At 47.0% G+C, this 17,201-nt stretch overlaps 1 protein-coding gene across 2 annotated transcripts in view; it reads left to right on the top strand.

Moving 5' to 3' along the window:
- The window catches only part of LOC137416384 (uncharacterized), a 253,620-nt gene that overhangs the window by 82,458 nt on the left and 153,961 nt on the right, over nt 1-17,201 (top strand). For both annotated transcript variants that reach the window (XM_078778400.1, XM_078778401.1), the window contains exon 4: nt 5,906-6,016. In XM_078778400.1, coding sequence (XP_078634526.1) covers nt 5,906-6,016 — 111 coding nt within the window. The remainder of the gene's footprint in view (nt 1-5,905; nt 6,017-17,201) is intronic.

Raw genomic sequence — 17,201 nt, forward strand, 5'->3', positions numbered from 1 at the left:
TTCCACAATTTGGGGGTATTGTGACATCTCCAGTCTCAGTGTCTACTGGTAGCCGACCATTGCCCAGTTGAAGCAAAACCTTTGGAAACGGGCCTGCTGAGACGTCTCTATTAAGTGCAACTCTCATGTTGGTAGAAAGATGGAGTTTTCCACTCGTCTCCAAATATAGGATTCTTTGAGGCATGCTCTCAACTCATCAGCAGGTGTACCCTTTGGAATGACTGGTAGAGTCTGCCTGAAATCTCCAGAGAGCAAGAGTGTGACTCCACCCATGATTTTAGTGTTACATCTGAGATCCTGTAAGGTGCGATCGAGAGCCTCAAATGCAAGTCTGTGAGTCATTGTACACTCATCCCATACTATCAGCTTGGCCTGCTTTAGAACCTGTGCCTGTCCAGATCCTTTGCCAATATTGCACACAGGACTCTCATTGTGGGCCAGGTTGAGTGGCAGCTTAATGGCAGAATGAGCAGTCCTGCCACCTGTGAGCAAAGTTGCAGCAATTCCAGATGAGGCCACTGCCATAGCAATCTGCTGTAGTGAACAAACTTGTGCCAAAATTAAGTTGATCAAAAATGTTTTGCCTGTTCCACCAGGGGCATCAAGGAAAACGATTCCACCCGAGTCAGATGTCAACAATTGTTTGATCCTTATATGAGCTTCTTTTTGATCTGGAACCAATAGTGGTTAATTTTGGTGGACATATTGTTGCAGCTGTTGAATGTCATAGGTGGTTGCCTGAAGCATCTCTCGACTGAGAGTTGCAGGTTCAGTTCGTACAGGAGCAGGCAGTCCACACTGTTGAAGATCCTTGCCAGCCATGGACTGTACAGTATTTTCAATGAGTACCAGTGCTTGGTTGTACATGGCAGAGGTAAACTGCAGGTTTGGGTTTTTTGACTCTTGTTGTGCTTGATGCAGTATGTCTTCTGTCATGCTGTCCTGGTGATTATGCCAAAGTTGCTCAGGATTGGATGGTGAACAGGCACAGATAATGATAGCAAAGAGGCTCCTCATCGTGCTTGGAGAATGCGAGACTGCAGCCTCTTCCAAGGTACTGTTCCAGTATGCATCATCTTCCAAGAGACCTCTTTTCAGGCAAGCTTCACGGTATGTTGCAAAGACATATCCAGCAACTGTCTTGAGATCCTGGAATGAGGTTCGACCATGAATGTTGTGCAGGAGGAGTCTGAGATAAAAGCACTCAGAGTTGCTGCGATGAACAGTGGAGACACGACCTAACACTTGACTGGATCTGATGTGAGGGTGTCCAGGGATTGTTGCACCTTGCTTTCTTGGCTGAAATGCCTTTTTCCCTTCTTGCCAGGTGTAATATCTGGGCACTTCACAGTAGAGAAGACTTCTAGCGAAGGAATCCTGTTTGCACAAATCAAAGAATGCAGTTAGTTTGGTCCGAGGTGGCTGCTGGGCTTGCTGCAGCGCGTTGTCTTCTGTGAAATAAACTCTTTCCCCATTTTCCAAATGGATCTCAAGATGCATAACACTGGGGTTATGTCTGGCTAAATCGGCTGCTTTTCTAGAAGTTGTCTGGGCCGGAGTTTCTGCAGCCCTGAGTGCTGTCTGCCTGGTCTGCTGTGCAGCAATTCACACTTGTGTTTGAGCAGGAGTTTGAGCTGATCTGAGTTGTGCCTGTCTGGTCTGCTGTGCAGCAATTCGCGCTTGTGTTTGAGCTGATCTCAGTTGTGCCTGTCTGGCTCGCTGGGCTGCAAGTCGAGCTTCTCTCTCTGTTGAGGACTCTCTTTGTCTCTTTTGTTGTACTTGTATTGCATGTGCATCTGCACTTGCAGAACGTTGCCTCTTAGGTCCCATTTAAGAAGTTACTGAGAAGTGATTGTCTGTAAGAAAGGAGAAAAACACAAATGTATTGAAACGTTAGTGTTGAGTAGAATATGACACCACTGAGTGAAGAACAATATCGGCATGGACTGAAAAACATACGTTGGTGTTTTGTATAGGAGTTTGATGCATAGTAGTATATGACACCACTGAGTGAAAAACAAAATGCGTATTGACTGAAAAACATACACTAAAATCAATATAACTATATCTTACCTTTTGTACTGACAATACCAGTATTTGTAAACATTATTGCAAATGGCTGTGAACAATCGCCTACTGAAACATCCCATGAGAGAGTATCTTAGGATGAAATAGCTTTGATTTGGAGGCAGTGCAGAAATGTCAAATTTGGTCCCCAGGGGGTGGGGGTGGGGGTGGTCGGGGTTTTTTTTTGTTCATCAGTGATTCTGTGGTGCATGGGGACCCTCGTGACAAATTTGGTGAAGATCTGTTGAGATGGCATATTTGGTCCCCGGGGTGGGGGGGCGGTGGAATTTTTTGGTTCATCAGTGATTCTGTGGTGCATAGGGACCCCCGTGCCAAATTTGGTGAAGATCCGTTGAGAAATGGCAAATTTGGTCCCCGGGGGTGGGGTGGCGGTGGGGGCGATGGTGGAATTTTTTGGTTCATCAGTGATTCTGTGGTGCATAGGGACCCCCGTGCCAAATTTGGTGAAGATCCGTTGAGAAATGGCGACGCTGTTTCAGAACAAACAAACAAACAAACAAACACAAACTTTCACGCTTATAATATAAAGATATATATATATATATATATATATATATATATATATATATATATATATATATATATATATATATATATATATATATATATATATATATATATATATATATATATATATATATAAATATATATATATATATATTGTTGCAGTTTTGAGAACGCACACATTACATCATTAAAGGTTAAAAGGTTGCCTCCCATAGTTAGTCCACAAGCAACACTTAGGATGTTAGTTATGTCTTAGTATGTGTGAGAATAAGTCCATTTCCCTTCGTAAACATCTGCATTGTGTAAAGGAAATAGGTTTAGGCCCTTTCATTTTGCCTCCACCCTCCAAATGTACCTCGTTGGGCAGAATCCATCCCGCGCCCCATTTTGGCTGTTAGGGTGCTCACAAGTCAAGGGACACGAGGTAGGGCCAAAAAGGGGGGTGGGGGCAGCGTTGAGGTTGAAGCGGGGGAGACAGCAGCGGTAAGGGCCACCAGCCAATCAGGGCTCAGGTGACAGGGCGTGGTAAGTCGCGGCTGGCAAATTCCAGAAGGTTCGCTGGGCGGCGCTATATAAGCCCACACACAAAGCCCTCGCCAGGACTATTGCGAAAGGACTCGCGTTACAAGGACTTGTTAGGAGAGCGCATTTGCAAAAGGACTCGCATCAGTGGCGCACGTTCGAAGGACTTGAGGAGGACTTCTGCGGGAGAGCAGTGTGTAAAAGGGCTGGAAGGAATTGCGCCTTGCTATTGAACTTGTATTGGAAACGCATTGGGAGCGCATATGAACTTGTATTGGGAGTGCATATGAACTTGTACTGGGAGCGCATATAGCGCCGGTTCAGTTGCTACGTACGCAGCCGTAGCCGCAAGTGTAACCGCCAAGCCAGCCCTACCGTTCGCCCAGCATATAATTCGGTGTGCGCCAACGACACGCGGGGAGCTCCTGCCGTCTGTTCCATCGTCTTCACGGTACGTGTTGGGGATCGGAGGACGAGCTGTTTGGACGCCATTCCTGGACCATCAACCCGACCATCTGCAATCCCCGTGTGAGTGTCTGAGTGTGAACGGGCCCGTTTGTCCAGGGGATAAGTTAAGGCTGTAATTAAGCTGCACTGTGTCTCTGATCCTTGTATATACATGCAATAGTGTAATAAACCATCTGTTCTTCCTGTCTTTCCTAATACGACCGTATCAGTGATTTCCTCCATTGGGTAAACGTGGCACGATTAGAACCGCTCGGATCGGGTTTAGTCATTGCTAACGGCTCGGGTCACGGGTCGCTATCGCTCGGCGTATCCACCTACACCCGTGATTCGAGCGGGGCTTATTTCCTTGCTTCTTGGGCAGCGCTGGTAATTAGGTAATAGGAGTTCGGCCTACAACCCTACTCAGTGCTGTCCGGAAGGAACGTCATAGCCCCGGATCCCGTCGGCTAGTCAAAGACAAGTGGACTAACCCCCCCTTGGTAAAGGGGAGAAGGCCGGCGCAGAGATCCGCAACAATATATGTATATATATCTATCTATATATATATATATATATATATATATATATATATATATATATATATATATATATAATACTCAATACATGTGATTTCATACTTGATCTGTCTTAATAATTATTTATTGATAATATATAGATTTATTCTATATATTATATATAGATTTATATCATTATTAATGATAATATATAGACTATAAATTTATTCACTTAAACCCTACATCTGGCTCCCTTTACAAATAAGCAAGTGGCCCCTGGGGAGCAGGACAAGGGGGGAGGGCCCATCTCACTTCAAAGTCACCTCAGCAAAGCTTCCCCCTCCCCTGTCTGTCATGCACGGGGGAGCATTTTTCAAGCAAGTTGGGATGTATTTAAACATTAAATTGGCTTTCTGTGCCGTGACTCGAATTGCACAAGTTTTGATCAATTAAATTTAACTGTTACGGATTTATGTGGATTTATGTGAATTACTATTCAGGTCTTTGCTTATCAATGTGTAGTCGGGTAACGGTTGTTGTGATTAAAGGGTCAGGAGCCCTTCTGGGAAAAAGGAGACCGGAAACGGAAGGAAAACAACACGAGGTCCTGGAGAAGCGACGATCTTCTTCTTCTTCCTCGCCGAGCTCCGAGGCGAGGGTATCGATATCGATATCGAGCAGCGTCTGACGCTGCGTTGGGAAACCCATCTGGCGAAAGGAATTACCCCTTGACACATCAAGTTGCCGTGGGTTCGTGCACGGAACCCCGCGTCCTACACAGTTCGCCTCACCGTCTACAAGGACGCGTACGGGTCGCACCTTGGGCCTCGCGCGCTGGACAAGCCGCGCGTTGCTTTGCCCGCGTTGCTTGGCAAGGAGGTGCGCGCTGCAACCGTTGTTCCCGGTACGTGACGTGCATGTTTGGGAGCACGTCAGCCAGGGGTTCGTTCAACCGCCCATGTGCGGAGAAGCCGACCATCATCTTGGTCAGGAGGGGCCCAGAGACATTGTGAGGGACAGAGACCAAAGGGGTCGTGAGTACCCAAGGGGTCGGGAGTGGGGAAAGGGGACACACATATATAAGATGGCCATCTTAATCATATTGGTGATTGATTGATTGTTGATTGTGGATTGTTGATGGTGGTTGATTGTTGATTCCTTGGGGGAATATATTATTGATTACTCTGGATCCTTGGTGTGGGGTTTCTTATTGACTGGAATTCATATTGATTGCGTTACGAAAGTGTATAAATCATATATCTTTCTGGCGGGGTGCCTCCCACGGTCCGGGGGTCACCGAGACCAGGTAGTTACCGGGAGGACCACGTAACAGAATCACCACACCCCTTTCCACTCCCCTCGTCATACGGTCGGTCACTGTGTCTTATATTTGGACAATTAATTGTCAATCTGTTAACCGACCACACTGTCATTTCGTTTTTGAGGATGGATGACGTTCGATACAAAAAACTCGTCATATGTTGGATCGGTATTTTATGTAATTTGGCAAATAATGCAGGTTGGGGAGAAAACATTTTTCTTGCCTTCTCTATTTTGTTGTTTGTGATTTTGGGTGGTGGTTTTCTTCTGCTTCATTCGGATGCAGCACAAGGCTGCCAAATGTCATCAGTGGTTGAGTTGGCAGCTATGCCGCTGATGCAATGCCCGATGTTGGTGTTCAACCATGGGGAAATGTTTTATTTTCTCTCCTCGAGGAAGACCTCAAATCAATTATTTTAATGCAATATTTATATTTATTTAGAATATGAAAACAGCTAAGCACGTGATACAAGCTTGCCTGCATTTAATAAAAGTTGCTTTTCCAGATTTATTTGTGAAAGTGGAAGTGAAAACGGAGCATGACATCGATGGCCACCTGGATCAACCTGAACCAAATGACACTGAAGCTTTTTTCTTCAAGAACCATCCCCATGAAGGTTTCTGACTGCCTATACATTTTGCTTGGGACAGTTTGATCATTACATCTGGTGTAGAGGAAAAAAACAAACCTACGTTTTGATTTAATTGCGTTGAGAAATAACCACGATGGTGGATCACATCCATTAATTATCCCCTTCATCATTAGGTGAAAGATTTGAATCAACAATAATGTGCCTTGATGTTGTCCTGTTATCCTCAATTTGAACTTTCATCAATTTTATCGAACATTAATTGTGCACACTTTTTATTGATGTATTTAACATGCTTATACAAGGAACAGAAAAGTATATGTATGTATGTATATATGTATATATGTGTATATATATGTATGTATGTATTTTCCCCATATATATATTGTTGTGGATATGAGAATGGTTTGTTTTTTTTGTTGTTGTGTAAATTGTTGTAAAAATATCGCCCTCCTTACTCCAGTGTTGTATAAAGGTCAAAGGGCGTTCCCGTAGTTAATTCCATAAAGCATACACGAAGGACACCATATATCCATGTTCAGTAGTTATATCCTTATTATGTGTATTAGGCTAAGGATTTGTCTTCCATTAATTTGACACTCCATTGCACTGCATTAAATAAAGTAGATCCCTCCGACATGGCATCTTCCAAGTGCCAGGTTTAGCCACTTTGTTGCATTTCATCTGCCGTCCACTTTGCTGCAATTGCCAACTGCATTTTGGGCGGTTCTCTTCATTCGCCATTGCTGCCCTTTGGCTGGGGCTAGCTCGAATCGCCCCCAAAACCACCATTGGCCACGAGGCAAGGTCGGGGAAGAAGGGCGTGTCTCCACCTAGTCATAGAGGGGAGGAGTGGACCAACCCAGAACGAGGGGTTTTTTATTTTATTTTTTATTTTTTTGTATACTGAATCGAGGCTCGTGAAAGAGCTAACATTTACTTCACAAACATATCAACCAGACAAACAAAACACACAAAAAGAGGGAGCGGAAAACAAGATGGGGAGAGAAGGGGAAGCACACAAACACAACATTTGAGAGCAGGGAGATGTGTGGAAGGGAGAGGGCTTGGGGGGAGGAGGCGTGGGAAGGGGGGTGGGGGGGGGGGGGTGGAGGGAGAAGTATAAAACACAAGGACACCAAGGACTTCCAGGACAGAAGTTGGTATTTCAAAAAAGTGGAATTGGGGTGAAATTAGCGGGGGTAGAAAAGATCAAGGTTTTGGATGGGGGAAGATAAGAGATGGTGGTGAACAGCAGTTTTAAAGACCTGGAGGGTGGAGTGGGATTGAAGAGAGTGAGGGAGTTTGTTCCAGAGGCGGGAGAAGAGAGGAATGAAGGAGGTTGGCTTTAGAGGGCGGAGAGAGAACGTTTGGGGGAGGTTCGCAAAAGGGTCAAGGGTGGGGCTTATATAACCCGAGGCAGAGGCCCCCAGAGAGAGTCGAGGAGGGAGGAGATCAGAACACCGAAAAGCCTGGAAGTTGTTGTTGGACTAAGCAAGAGAGGAAGCTGTTGGACTGGGTTGGACTAAGAAAGAGAGAGGAGAGAACCCGTCACGCCAGACTCCCCACCAGCGCGTCGGCTCCACCACACCACTCCGACCTGTGATCCCGCGCACACGACAGGATCGGTGGCATCGGCGGCCGTCGAGGTCCAGCCCGACGTCCCGTGCGGGATCAAGCTCCAGCCAGCTCCGTGCCTTCCTCCCCCTCCAGCCACCCACCTCCTTCCAGCCAATCCACTCTGCAATTCCCCGTGTGAGTCCGTCTTTGTTTGTTCTGTCCAGGGAATAAGTTAAGCCTGTTAGATAAGCTAGTATTTTCACTGTGTCTCTGATTTCTTCTGTAAATTGTTTTATTATCCTTCCTTCTCCTTGGTTTTTTTGATTGTGTAAATAGTAGGAATAAATTTAGTAGCATTTCAAACCTTTTTGTCTTCTTCTTCTTCTTCTTCTTCTTCTTCTTCTTCACATCCGTGTCGCCTTTGTCTTTTCCCTATTGAATATCTGTGGCGCGATTTTGGCCAACGTCCAGGAATCGGGTTAGTCGGGGTAACTGTTCGGGCGCGGCGGCCATCCGCTCGGCCAATCAACATCCTATCCGCGGTGTCCGTAACAATTGGTAGTCAGGAGTTGGGATTCGAACCTGGGACGAAATTTATTTCGCCCAAATTTTGGGACACCAATTGTACTATTGGCCGTAACAATTGGTGTCTGGGAGTGAGATACGAGGCCCGAACCAAATTTTTAAAACGTCAAAAAAAAAAAATTGGTCAAAATTTGGAGCGGCTAAGATTTCGTTTTTAAAATCCCAAATTGAATCGCGCCATGGCTAGTCAAGGCGATCGGATGCAGGTGGGTGAGCTAGAAGAGGGGTTAGGGGTAACCCAGGATCAGACGGAAGAAATGGAGGAGAGAAATAAGGAGGTGGTTGAGGAGGTGTCAGGCGCACAAAATGGCGCCCTCGCGCACGTGGTTGAAGAGGCACAAAATGGCGGCGCTGCGGCAGCCGAGACCGCAGCGCTGGGGAAATTGAACCTCTTCGCGGCGCAGATGATGGGGTATATGGAAAAAATGGGTGAGCAAATGAGGGACGAATTGAGGGGCCAAATGGGAGCAATGAGGGACGAAGCGAGGGGTACCGGTGAACGTTTAGACAATAATTTTAAGGGGTTAGACAACGGGATAAAAGAGGTGAAAAATGGGTTAACGGGGGTGGAAAATAGAATGGCTGCTCAGGAGAATCAGATAGAGGGGGTGAAAAATGGGTTAGAGGGGTTAGAAAACAAGATGGAAAACAAATTGCGGGAAATAGGGGAGCAATCGGCCCGGGAAATTAAACAAATGGGAGAGCAGATAGAGGAGGTGAAAATCGGGTTAGAAACCAAATTGGATGCCCAAAGGGATGAATTAGGACAGATGAGGGCGGCATCCACAAAAGAGATGGAGGAGATGAAGTAGGAAATACGACGAGGTGTAAGCGAGGAGGTCTCGGGGGTACGCGAGGAGGTAAAGCGAGGTGAGAGGCGTATGGAGAAAGATGTGAGGAATAATACGGCTAGGTTACAAGGGGGCATAGAGGACCTGACGCAGGAGGTGGAACAGCTGACGGTGGGACAGACGGAGTTAGTGGAGCAGGTACAAAATAATACTGCGGTACTAGGAGGGTTAAAGGCAACACAAAAAGAACTAAAAGACGACTTGACAGCGACGAAGAGGGAATGTCAGAGGGTACGTGAGGGACTGACAACGAGGTTGGACGAGGTGACAGAAGTAATGGAGACAAAGGACCGGGAGATGAGGACGCACATAGAAACGGTCAAGGTGGCGTTAGAGGACGAGATTGAGGAGACGCACCGGGAGATAAAAGAGGTGAAGCAAAAGTTAGAGAAGGTGGAAGAGGGGGTGAGTGAAATTAAGAAGAGATGGAGGGAAACTAAAAAGGAGATAAGGGAGGAAGTGATGGAGTCTGTGCAAGGTCTGTGTTCAAATCATGATGGTATGCTCACTAACCAAATAAAGAGTTTGCAGGTGGCAGAGGAGGTGCGGAGACGAGGTGCCAAGGTGAGTGGCGATATATTCGGAAATGTATATGATGTGAGGGGAGCTTCAGTCGGCTTGGGGGTTCGTGTGGATCCGGGTGTTCGTGAGAGGCCGTTGGTGAAGTGTGCGACAGGTACGGAGTGCGAAGGAGGAGGGGTGCGAGAATGTCCGACTCTGGGGTGTGTGAGGAAAAAGTGCGCGCCGAGGAGTGAGTGTGCTGTCGAGAGTGAGTTGGTCGTAGCGCGTGTGCGAGGGGGCACATGGAAGCGCGGTGTGGTGAGTGTTACAGAGGATGTAACGGGAGAGTGTGCGCAAGAGGATGCACGAGAAAGGTGTGTAGCGGACGGGTGCATGAGGAAAGAGTGCGCTGTCAAGAGTAAGGGAGAATGCACACCTGTGGTGAGTGTTACGGAGGGTGTAACGGGAGAGTGTGCGCGAGAAAGGTGTGTAACAGACGGGTGCATGAGTACAGAGTACGCTGTCAAGAGTAAGGGAGAGTGCGCGACCGAGTGTGGAGGTGAGAGTAGTAAGAGTGACACGGAGCGTGAGTTGGTTGTGGCAGGTGAGAGAGGATGTACACCTGGAATGGAAGGATGCACACCTGGAATGGTAGAGCGTGTGTGGGAATGCACACTTGAGTTCGTAGTGAGGCACGTGGTTGGGTGTGCAAGTGAGAGCACACCTGTGGTTGTCACAGAGGAGGTGACCGAGGAGGGGACGCGAAGAGGTGTGTTGGTGAGGTGTGCGAACGACGAGTGTGTGCAAAGGTGTGCGGTGGTCAGGTGTGTGACCAAGTCTGTAAGCGGAATGAGTGTACCTGGGTGTGTCAGGGAAGGTGCATTGACAAAGAGCATGGAGACAGCTGGATGTATGAGCAAGGAACGGGCTGCGGGGTGTAAGCATGCGAATGGAGCATCGACGCTAACTGGGTTAGCGGTTAGAGCGACGTTTAGCCGAATTGGGCCCTCGGTACTTGCCGGGCTTCGCGTGCCGCGAGGACCAGCGGGGATCCGAACCACGGCGGTTTTGAAAGAACCGCCGTACGCGATCCACGCTGGGCCTCGCTTGGAACGGTCGCGTCCGAGCTCCGCCAGGCGGAGCGGGCGGTCCGGTTGGAAGGGCCGACACAGCGACCCATTGTGGTTGCCGCGCTCCGGCCGGCCGAGATTGGGGCATCGGACGGTCCCGTGCCCCGATGGTGCGTGGAATCTCGGGCCGAGTAGACTGCCTTCCCTGCACCGAATGCCGGACGGACCCATCCGCTGGCAACGAACCACCCGCATCCATTGCTCGGCTTTACGAAGCCGAGCTTTGGAGATGAATTGGCGCACCGAGAGGCTCTAGTCCTAGTGAGTAGACTGTGGTGATGAGGATAGTGTTTTGGACCCGAAATTGAAAAGCAAAATTTGATGATTGGCAAAGGATTGGCAGAGTGATGATTGGCAGATGATTGGTAGTGATTGGCAAATTTTTAATTGGCTGAAATTTGGTGAGCAAAATTTATAGTGAGAGATACCTGATGTGATGGGATGGCAACTCTGCCATCTCTCACAGCGGGGGCAAAGGAGCACTAGTCTTATGGGGTTTGGCAGTGAAAACTAGCCCGGGAGGGTTTGGATAATGTGTAGGGACCTAGAAGATGACCTTAGGTAACGTTAAGGTTAGGTAGTGACCATGATACCTGTAGTGGGGACGCAGGTAGGTTAGTGTGGATGATAATGACGTGGTATGTGCTTAGTTTAAAGGGAAGACGGGGAGCACGAAGTTAGCAGGGCAACAGGTAGTTCAGATGATGCCGTGTGAGTGTTGGAGGTGTATTCAAGTGTATTGAGCAGGGTATGAGTAAATGATTGTGAGTTGTAGTGTGATTGCACAGGTGTGCAACAACAGGTGAATGGAGGACAGGTGTATGGAAAATGGTTGTGTGGAATACATGGAGTGTGGAATATATGGAGTATCGGAATGGATGGTCGTGGAGTGAGTATGATGGAAACTGTGGCGTGGAGTGGATGGTGCGGAGGTGTGAATGGGGGAAGAATGGACCCCCATCACGAATACCCGGGGAGGGTAGTTTAAGTGTTAGGTAGAGGGTACAGGTAAATTGTGGTTGGATATTGGCATCTGTGGTGTGTGGTGGAAGAATGGTACTTGGATGGGTGCATTAGTGTTGTGGAAATGGCTGGGCGTGTAGCCTGTTAGTGTGTATAGTTGGTTTGGGCACTCCACCACTGTGAGGATGTCGGCCAGGTGAGGCCGCAGGTGGGCTCTGGGAGCCGGTAGAGTTGTTGTGGATGGGGCCCGAGGATCCGGAGGACGGACCCGGGTAGCCCAGTGCCAGAGGGCACCAAGGGGTGACAGAGCCAGGAGGGGCCTTCCCCAATTAGATAGGTTAGGGTGAGGAGCAGGTAAGCTCGGAGGCAACTACAGTGGTGGAGGTGTGCAGGTGGGTAGACCTGCTGGGAGAGCTACACGACTCAGCCCGGAAATTGTGCAAGGGCACCGGGAGATGAATCGGGGGAGTGAGACCCCAAATTGAGAAGCACCACAGTTTGGTCAATGGGAATTGGTTTTTAGAACCCATAGTGTAAGTTGGCCAATGGATTGGCAGGGAAAGACCCCGGGTAGTGTAAAGTGTGTTAATGTCATTTAGAGGATAGTTAGGATGGAGATCTCCTCGCACCATCTGCATCCACTCACCTGAGATGACGTACCTCCACACTATGCCAGGTGGTTTTTATTATTTTGATGCAAATGTTTGGAATGTGAGACGCATCATGACGTGGGTGTGACATTGTGCTGATGTTCCATCTCTTCCTCCTTCTGAGGATTGATGATGAATTGGGTGATGGCAAATTTTGAAGTGGAGGGAGTGAAGACGAATTTGGTGTCGGGGAAATATGGGGAAGACGTGACAGTAGTGACGAATTTGTAAAGGTGTAGATTTTGTAAATATGGGGTAAGGGCAAGGGTAGAGTAGGTGACAGGGGTGGGTGACGTACGGTAGGGACGAGCTTTTCTCACTCCGCTCTCCGTACGCACTTCGCCTTGCATTGCCTTGTTTGATGTGTACCCTTGAGACCTTACCCCTCGCTCATCTGTCTTTCCCCCCCTTTGTCTCCCACATGAGGACCTGTGCGCCACTGGGCGCCTAGGGGAGCGTGCGTGAGTCCGCCATTGTGCGCCCGAAACTCCCGGAACCACAGCTGTCTGCATTGATGCACCACCTTATGGACCACATGTCTGTGGCTGAGCACCATTGATGGACCCCATGGGTTGGGGCATGGCCCCTCTGCTGGAACCGGCCATGAAGGCCCGAGATCTTGCTGGCGGACCTTGGTCACAGGGCACCTATGCCCCACAGGTGAACCACACTCGTCGGCCCTGTGGGCCATAAATAAATAAAAATTGGACACGTTCTGTGCTTTTTATTATGACAAATAGGCCGCCAGCAAAGAAGATGACAACATCAGGAAGAGAGCATTAGCCAGCAGAGGGAGCCGAAGAGCAAGACACCACCAAGGGTTTGTTGTTTTTATTTTTTATGAACAGTGGTGACTGTGCACCGATTGGTGCTTGAGGGTGTATTGGTGCATTGTGGGTGCTTTCATGGTGCATTGATGCAGAGCAGACTGTCTCCCCCCCAAAAGAACAATCACAGGTCCTGGGTTGCGTTTTGTAACTAAAATAGCGTCATTGTAAATAATGCGCCCCCACCGTAAATGTATAGTTTGAAGACCATTCCGCAATTCGGTTAGCTGTGGGCGTGAATCTGTTAGGCAGGGTGCAATGGAGCAGCGGGACATATTTATTTATGTTTTAAAACTGTCACACTCAGGGTCAGGTTAAATGTAGAGGGAACTACACCTACGTGCCACACTAAAAGTTGAGGTAAGAGGCCCGGGACGTGCCTAAGAGGAGGAGGGTGCAGTGTTGTGGATATGAGAATGTTTTTTTTTTGTTGTTGTTGTTGTGTAAATTGTTGTAAAAATATCGCCCTCCTTACTCCAGTGTTGTATAAAAGTCAAAGGGCGTTCCCGTAGTTAATTCCATAAAGCACACACGAAGGACACCATATATCCATGTTCAGTAGTTATATCCTTATTATGTGTATTAGGCGAAGGATTTGTCTTCCATTAATTTGACACTCCATTGCACTGCATTAAATAAAGTAGATCCCTCCGACATGGCATCTTCCAAGTGCCAGGTTTAGCCACTTTGCTGCATTTCATCTGCCGTCCACTTTGCTGCAATTGCCAACTGCATTTTGGGCGGTTTTCTTCATTCGCCTTTGCTGCCCTTTGGCTGGGGCTAGCTCGAATCGCCCCCAAAACCACCATTGGCCACAAGGCAAGGTCGGGGAAGAAGGGCGTGTCTCCACCTCGTCATAGAAGGGAGGAGTGAACCAGCCCTTGCCGACCAACCCAGAACGAGGGGTTGGCTTTAGAGGGCGGAGAGAGAACGTTTGGGGGAGGTTCGCAAAAGGGTCAAGGGTGGGGCTTATATAACCCGAGGCAGAGGCCCCCAGAGAGAGTCGAGGAGGGAGGAGATCAGAACACCGAAAAGCCTGGAAGTTGTTGTTGGACGAAGCAAGAGAGGAAGCTGTTGGACTGGGTTGGACTAAGAAAGAGAGAGGAGAGAACCCGTCACGCCAGACTCCCCCACCAGCGCGTCGGCTCCACCACACCACTCCGACCCGTGATCCCACGCACACGACAGGATCGGTGGCATCGGCGGCCGTTGAGGTCCAGCCCGACGTCCCGTGCGGGATCAAGCTCCAGCCAGCTCCGTGCCTTCCTCCCCCTCCAGCCACCCACCTCCTTCCAGCCAATCCACTCTGCAATTGCCCGTGTGAGTCCGTCTTTGTTTGTTCTGTCCAGGGAATAAGTTAAGCCTGTTAGATAATCTACTATTTTCACTGTGTCTCTGATTTCTTCTGTAAATTGTTTTATTATCCTTCCTTCTCCTTGGTTTCTTTGATTGTGTAAATAGTAGGAATAAATTTAGTAGCATTTCAAACCTTTTTGTCTTCTTCTTCTTCTTCTTCTTCTTCTTCTTCACATCCGTGTCGCCTTTGTCTTTTCCCTATTGAATATCTGTGGCGCGATTTTGGCCAACGTCCAGGAATCGGGTTAGTCGGGGTAACTGTTCGGGCGCGGCGGCCATCCGCTCGGCCAATCAACATCCTAGCCGCGTCCGTAACTATATATATATATATATATATATATATACACACACAGTGAAACCTTGACTTACGAGTGCACCAACTAACGAGTTTTCCGAGATACGAGCCGTCGCTCGGTCGATTTTTTGCTTTGTGATGCGAGCCGAGATCTGAGTTACGAGCGAGCGAGCTTGGATATAAAACACGTAATCGTCGAAAAACATGAGCGAGGTGTGCGTGTTGTCGACTTGGCGAGGCAGTACGATCGTAGTACTTCTACGATATGCACGATTTTGAAGCAGAAGGAGTCGATAAAGGCTATAACGCCAGCCAAGGGCGTTAAGATTATTTCAAAGCTCCGGACCTCTGTCCATGAAGAAATGGAGAAGTTGTTGTTTGTGTGGTTGACGGAGAAGCAGCTCGCAGGAGATACCGTGACCGAGAGCATCATGTGTGAGAAGGCCCGAGACATTTACGGGGATTTGGTGCAGCAGACGGCGGGAACATCAACGGACGAGGCATCGGAAGAGTCATTCAAAGCCAGTCGGGGATGGTTTGATAATTTTAAGAAGAGGACCGGCATTCACTCCGTCGTCAGGCATGGTGAGGCAGCAATCTCGGATGTGAAGGCAGCTGAAGATTTTATTATAACTTTTGCCGAACTGATAGAAGCCGAAGGATACATCCCCCAGCAAATCTTCAACTGTGACGAGACAGGGCTCTTCTGGAAAAAGATGCCGAGGAGGACGTATATAACGGCAGAGGAGAAGAGCATGCCAGGCCACAACTTGTTCAGAGTGCCGGCGATAGCTCGCCTTCTCTTTGTGGAAGTCACGGTGAGATCCTTAACATCCAACAACTAAAGGGACGCAAACGGGGCGCCCGGTTTAGCGGTACACACATTGATGAATCACCCTACCTGTGAAACACCGACATGACAGGTTATAGCTGGGTCGGGATTCAAACCCAGGCTGGACAGTTTAGAGTCAAGTGTGCGTACCTCCAGTCCAGGCCATCCTGTCAACTTGTATGCTGCATACAGGTGAAATATAAAGTGCGAGATATTTTTATATATATATTTCAAAAAAAATTGGTGTGGTTTTTGTGGGGCTGGAACGGATTAATAGCATTTCAATTCATTTTAATGGGGAAATTTAATTTGAGAAACGAGCAAATTGAGTTACGAGCTCGGTCACAGAACGAATTAAACTCATAAGTCAAGGTTTCACTGTATATATATATATATATATATATATATATATATATATATATATATATATAACTGTAAGAAATAGTAGAAACTCCAAAGTACGAGCAGGGCGTCTCATTTGTATTGAATATATAATTCCGTTGAACTTGGGGCTGACTCAGAAGAAGACCTTTGTTGGTCGAAAGCTTGGTCGACAATTAAAGATCGACGTCCTGAAGCTACGTCCGCGTCTTATTTAATCTAACGATTATATATATATATATATATATATATATATATATATATATATATATATATATATATATATATATATATATATATATATATATATATATATATATATACATATACATATACATATATATATATATATATATATATATATATATATATATATATATATATATATATATATATATATTAATTAGCGAATGACCATTATACATAGTCAAAGGAAGGCAATGTATGAAGGAAAAAGCAGAGAATAGTTTTACCGTAGCAGTACCTCTGAAAGGTATATTTGGATTTTGTGATTATGACAAAGTTTTGTAAGGGCTTAAAATTAGATTTCAACTCCAAAGGAATGATAATGTAAATACAGACTTGGCATTTAATATGGAATATTTTTTTTGTGGGGGTGAACTTACTTTTCAAGATGACTGAGAACCAAAAGTTCATTGGAATTATGTTGAAATTATTCTAGATTTTGTTAATGTGACCTTTAAAATAAACAAAAACCACATTTGACATTTCGAAGCAAATAAATTGATCCTTGAAAGTGATGTAAACTGATATCGAACTCAATTCACGGACAGTACTGTGTTAAACCTCTGTACGTTTTCCAGAAGTATCTCTTTATTTTGCACATTAGCCAAAAAAAATTTCAACAAAATCAAAAGCTAAATTATGACTGGGATTACGGACAGTAAAATTACAGTTCAGTACTTCGTGTAACCCCCACAAGCATTCAGGAGAGCACGTACATGTCGAGGCATGCTGTTCACGAGATTTGCCAAGGTTTGGACAGGAATCGCTTGCCATGCAGTGACAATAGCCTGCTGCAATTCATGCACAGAGGTCGGCTGCTGGTCCAAGTTGTCGATTTGACGCATTAATTCTGCCCACAAGTTCTCTTACGGATTCATATCTGGGGACATGGCAGGCCACTCCATATGCTCTACACCACGGTCAGCAAGAAAGTGTTGGATCATGCGAGCACGATGAGGCCGTGCATTGTCATCTTGGAAGACAAAGTTTCCTCGAAAGGCTGCACGAGCAAATGGAAACAATGTTTCTTCCAGA

The sequence above is a fragment of the Myxine glutinosa genome, chromosome 5 (genome assembly GCF_964187855.1).
Source record: "Myxine glutinosa chromosome 5, kmMyxGlut1.1, whole genome shotgun sequence".
NCBI lineage: Eukaryota > Metazoa > Chordata > Myxini > Myxiniformes > Myxinidae > Myxine > Myxine glutinosa.